The sequence below is a fragment of the Rhipicephalus microplus genome, chromosome 9 (genome assembly GCF_043290135.1).
Source record: "Rhipicephalus microplus isolate Deutch F79 chromosome 9, USDA_Rmic, whole genome shotgun sequence".
In the NCBI taxonomy this organism is placed as follows: Eukaryota; Metazoa; Arthropoda; class Arachnida; order Ixodida; family Ixodidae; genus Rhipicephalus; species Rhipicephalus microplus.
The window spans coordinates 40,280,289-40,286,288 of record NC_134708.1 but is presented as its reverse complement, the minus strand read 5'-3'; the positions used below and the strand labels follow the sequence as shown (position 1 = coordinate 40,286,288).

Genomic DNA, 6,000 nt, shown 5'->3' with positions numbered 1-6,000 from the left:
AGTGCTTACTTTTGTTTTCGTAAATATTGTATGAATAACGCCGTATGTCTGCATCTTTGTCGAAGATGACAGAATGCACGACCACTACTGCTGAGGGTTGGCTGGTGCTTTATTTTGTTATCATCATCACTGCCACCAACCTCGCGGTCAGAACAAGAACGTGCGCACGAGGAAGAAGCAGCAGTGCGAGAGCACAGAAAGCGCCATGTCGGACGACAAAGTCCCCAAGGTCCACAAGAAGCCCTCAAAGGGTGCCCGGGACAAGGACGAGTGCAAGGGGCTACCGCCGTCGTCTGAGCACATTGGACAGCTCGCGCGAAGCCGAGCGTCGAGGTCCACTTCTGTTCGCAGGAAGACGTCAGTGGTTCCGCAACACCGCTCACATTCACGCGCATCGCGGGGACCAGCCAGGTCCAAGGAGCGCCTGGGTCACAAACTGGCAGATCCTTCAAGGTCCAAGGAGCGCCTGGGTCACAAACCGGCAGATCCCTCTAGGTCCAAGGAGCGCCTGGGTCACAAACCGGCAAATCCCTCAAGGTCCAAGGAGCGCCTGGGTCACAAACCGGTGGATCCCTCAAAGTCCAAAGAGCACACCAACGCTACCAGCGCCCGCATGACCAACGAGGGTCATAAGAACAAGGCTAAGAAGCGTTCGAGGGCAGTACGCAAAGAGGAAGAATACGCCCAAGAAAAACTGCCAGGGGTAAGCGATGCCGCAACGTGCTGGCACGAACGCTGAGGCAGGGAACGATGTTTGGCGCTGTAGAAATGTAGATTCGGTTTTCTGATGCGATCAAAATTCCTTTACGAGAATCCACGACGTTCATCGCGAGACACGCAGCCACAGGGGCAAAGTGGTGCGGAGGGTCTTAATTGTACCTAATGCTACGTGAACTAGTGAGAACATGCCACAGTACTGAAAAGTCGCAAGGTCCAATATGCATTCACCCAAGACTGCGTGAAGGCGGAAGCCGTCCTGGGGTAATTTACCGGATACATCGTATTAGGCGAATGCCGTTTTAATTCAATGGAAGCTAAACTATTAGACTCCTTCCAAACGCGAAAAGTGCCGCTCGTCTTCCACGCCATAGACGCCAAAGTCATGTGATGACGTTCCTCTATTGTTATCATGACGTTACAAGTTGCCGAACGTCATCATGACGCAATGGTACCTTATTACATCATTATGACGCCTATAGCGTGACCTCCGCTACGGTAGATCAGTGGCAGAATGCTCACCTGCAGACACGAAGATCGTAGGATCGATCCTAACCGCGCCAGTCGCGTTTTGATTGCGGCGAAATGGTAGCGGCCCCTGTACTGCGCACGTTAAAAAACACCAGGTGGTCGAAATTGCCCGAAGCCTCAACTACGGCCTCTCTCATTACGTCATGGTTCTGGGACGTAAAACACCACACTTTATTATAATTATTATGAATAGCGTGTTGTCTCATGGTGCTGACATCACATGAGATCATGACTTGGTTAGGGTGGACCGATATCGGAGGCCACGCAAAACTGCGGGAGGCTATGCCTCCAATGCCCCCGATCCCGGAGGCATTGCAATACAGTGTGCATAAGGCTGGGAGTCCCTACAAATCGGTCCCGCCATGGTATTCTAGTGGCTACTCGGTTGTTGACCTGCAGGTTGCGGGATTGAATCTCCGCTACGGCGGCTGCATTTTCGATGGAGCCGAAAATGCTGTATGCTCGTGTGCTCAGATTTGGGTGCACGTTAAGAACCATAGCTGTTCGAAATGTCCGGACCTTCCAATACGGCGGTTCTTATAATCATACAGTAGTTTTGGGGCATTAAATCCCACAAATCAATCAATCAATCAATACAAAAAGCACGCAAGAAAACGATGGCGGCATTCTGTGAGTGCAGTATTCTTAGGTAACAAATGTAACCGGCCATTTTCATTTTTTTTCTTCCCGCAAGAAAATGGCTACGTAGTTCATTAGTGACTTTTAAATCTATGCACCCGTCACTGTGGTTTGGTGATTATCGTGCTTGACTGCTGAATCAAGGGTCACGCTATCAAATCCAGGCCACGGCATTTACATTTTCCATAGAGGCGGAAATGCCGGAGGCCACACACATTGTGCCCCACATGATCACGCTCATGAAGCAGTGTAATGATTGGTTAAATGCGCTTCGCAATTATTCAGTGGCTGTTCTTGAACCACTGGCGGTCACAGACGTCGCCGCCGAAACCATAGTGCCGTTGGAAAAAACTGCCGTCAAAAGCGATAATCACCCCGGAGAACGCACTTTCGCAATCATCAAGTTGACGCTATACAGGGCACCTGCGACAGCGTCTGTTCGGTGCGGCGTTGTTGCGATTGTTTCTCATGGCGAGTCACCTCGATGGCGTGGTTTGCAGAATCTGCCCATCACGAGCGCTTCCATTCTCATTCGCTATTTAGCGCGGCTTGGTAGGCTGCCGGATCATTGGTGCGCAGTTGCTGTGTCTTTCCGCCTACCGAACATGTTTTTGTACCCCGACTTCGCTATCGCCCCGGAGAATGCGATTTGTCTAACGTTTCCACGGTTGACGCTCTTTTAAAGCTGTCCGTGGCTTGCCAATGTGAAAGTTCTCAGCAGAAACATGCGCTCGCGCTTGGCGCCATGGCTGCGACGGGATGAACGACGTCACTCAAAACGCAGCCAATGGCGCGCGTGGCTTGGTAAGACGCTGGGGACGACGTGATTGATAGCACAGACAATGGAGACCGCTCGTCAAACAGATGCCGGACACTTTGTCGTTTCTCCTAGCCATATACACAATTTTATTCATTACTAATGGGTGCCGCCATCTTGGACTGATAAGCGTCTCTTTTGTGGGTTTTTTATGTCACATAATCAAATGATCAAGGTCATAAAACGTTGAATGCACCGGCAAAGCGATTTCATGCGTATGAGTTCACCGTAACACTGTTTGTTTATTTGATACGAATACTAAACTGCAACGTTATCAGTCCAAGATGGCGGCGCTTCAGCGCGTTTCGGAAAGTGGTGTATACAGCTTTTGCTGTTAAAAATCAGTGCGTAACGTCACTCCCTGACCTCACCATGACGTCAAAGATCACCAAATTTGTTGGCGTCATTATTGCTTCACTCTGAGGTAATTTCACATGACGCCATCACGTGGCATCGTAGCTTGCCAAAAGGTGCGTCAGTCATGTAGGCAGTGCAAAACCAGGTGAGGTGCACGTAAGTGTTCGAATGAGAAAAAAAAAGGTGGCTTTCGATTTTTAATTGTCTTAGGCGAATACGTAAAGGAGCCCTGCGAGTTATCAGAAGTGACCCCCTGAAAGAAAAAAACAGCGATCATTTAAAAAAAAAGCATGTTTTGTTCAACAACAATAATCATCTGGCTTGCTCTCGCTTCCTTGCTTGAAAAACCTGCCGCTGGCCACTTTCCTGTCAAGAGCCATAATGCACGCTGATAGCGCGCATGCCGTTCATGACCTGCAAGTATCGGGCGCGTGGCGATAGTGCTAGGAAAAGAACGAGATAGATAACAAATATCGTTTTGGGGCAAAAACATTCCATTTTTTACCCGATATTTTCTTGGAGATGAATGGGTTAGTCCGCAGTGATCGAGATCTCGTGCTTGGCGTCCACGCTCGCTGCAGGTCGACCTGTCGGTGATCGGCTTGCACGACCCGGTCAAGCAGCAAGAGCGGCGTGAGCGCCGTGAAGCCATCCGCGCCTTCGTGACCAACACCACGTTCATCACGGTCGCCATCATCGTTTTTCTGGTCGTTCTCTCTGCTCTCGCTTGGCGTCAGGCCAAGCAGGGTCCCCAGGAGCTCACGAAATGCGTCACGCCGGAGTGTACAAAGTACGCGTCCCTCCTTGCCGCCGCCATCGACGACACCAAAAAGCCCTGCGACAATTTCTTCCTGCACGTGTGTGGTGCCGAGGTAAGCGGAATCGCTCGTACCGTCTCGAAACAGTTTGCCACCTATTCAGTGCGTTGTTGGCACTTACATGTGAGAATGAACATGGAGTAATTGGCATAGTTTCGTAGTCGACTTAGTCCAGACAGACCCCGACAGAAGGAAAAGGACGCAACGTGGTGCTCCTTATTCCACTGAAGTTAATTGACTAAACAAAAACTTGTTGATGGGCTAGATCGTAATACATCCTTAATTTTTAAAAAAATGGGCAGATTTAACGTACCTTGTGAATGGACGTTATGCGAAGCATGCGAATAGATGGAAGTTAGCTACACGCACTACAAGCATGAACATGTGGTGGGCTGAAATGTTTCATTTGCACGTGATGGTGGTTACGCACGCACACATCATGAATACGCGTACATGTATGACGTATATGTGACGTCAATGTGTCCACGGGTTATGAATGCGCGTCCAGTGACCTGTTGACACATCCTTAACTTAGGTCTAATTGCTGTTATATGTCAGCAGCATCAGCGGAAATATAATTGTTTTTATTATCGTCTGTTAATGCGGCGATGAGGGGCCTATGCACACTAATGTATGACGTATAGTTTGAAAGAAATAAGGGTAAACTTCATTGATAATTGATTTTTATGCGGGGTTTAACGTCTCAAAACCACCAAATGATTATAAAAGATGCTGTAGTGGAGGGCTCCGGAAATTGCGACCACCTGGGGTCGTTTAACGTGCACCCGAATCTGAGCACACGCGCCTACATCATTTTCACCTCCATCGAAGAAGGGTAAACTTAAGGGCTCGCTTTCTATTTTAGAAACAATATGGATGAGTACTGACAGATAGTTATGCCAAGGACAATTACTGCGCTACACTGGAGGCACTAGGAAACTCTATAGCAGCACCAGGCAGTAGGGGAACCCTGGCAAATACGGATGCTGTAGGCATAGCGTCCGCAATAGTGGCTGCTATAGCGTCTCATTGTAACGACAAGGAAAACAGGATGCGGCTTACTAACTAACCTCGTTTTCTTCGGCCCAGATGATGATTCGAAGGAGGACTGGGCCGCATCTGAACAACATGCAATTAAATTTTGGGTAGAAAAAGTGGGCATTGCATCAACAGGTGATCAATTTGAGCGCGTGCACCGACTTGGCAGGTTTGCTACCGGTAAACGTAGGCCTGTCATAACCAAGGTAGCTTTCTTCAAAGATAAAGAGTGCATTTTGTCTTGTGGACAGAGGCTTAAGGACACGGCGTTCCCAGTTCAAGATTTTTCGCTGCCAAATGGGCAGACCAGGAAACATCTGCTTGCGTTTGCGAACTGACTGCACAAACCATCTATACTTTGAGTCTACTAACTACGAATTGGCTCCACAACATACGTCTATGATGATATCGCCGACTCTGTTATTGAGTTAAAAGGCTAACTACATCAAAACACATGTGCTGGCTCTCTTACAACAAAGGCAGATCGTAACGTACCGTCTTTATCAGTATCATTTGCAAACACACGAAGCTTCATGTCGAAGCGTGAGCTCATTTCAAGCCATCTTGATGATTCTGACTCGGACGTGATCACCTTCACCGAGACTAGGCTTTCTGTAATATGTAACTTTCGTGCGACCACAGCTTGAAATATATGCGTTTCCCATTTGGTCAGCACTTTTATAAATATCTTATCAAAGCATCAGGAATCATCCAGAATAAAGCAAACCGTTTCATTGTTCAAAACTACAGTCACCTGTCTAGTATCACGCAGATTATAACCGAACTATCATTACCATCGTGAAGTGTCCACAGGCATATTGCATTGCTGTGATTGTTTCATAAGGTCATTCACTCTGACACATTATCACTACCATGTGTGAATCATCGAGTGTACACATCGCGAAGATTGCACAACACTCTTAGTTACACCAGCCTATAGGGTGGAATGCAAGTATTTTTATATTTTCGTAATTACCTCGCGCTATTCGTCTCTGAAACAGCCTAATCTACTTGTGGTAAGCATATGCAAGGTTGCTTCTGAATTACGTTTGACATTTCATAGCATTGTCACAAGCTTTCGTT

General features: G+C 47.9%; 1 protein-coding gene across 1 annotated transcript in view; it reads left to right on the top strand.

Annotated features, from left to right (window-relative positions):
- The first annotated feature begins 205 nt into the window (after window positions 1–205).
- Window positions 206–6,000, top strand: part of LOC142772230 (endothelin-converting enzyme 1-like) — a 70,660-nt gene continuing 64,865 nt past the window's right edge. The window contains exons 1-2 of the mRNA XM_075874426.1: window positions 206–703; window positions 3,643–3,933. Coding sequence (XP_075730541.1) covers window positions 206–703; window positions 3,643–3,933 — 789 coding nt within the window. The remainder of the gene's footprint in view (window positions 704–3,642; window positions 3,934–6,000) is intronic.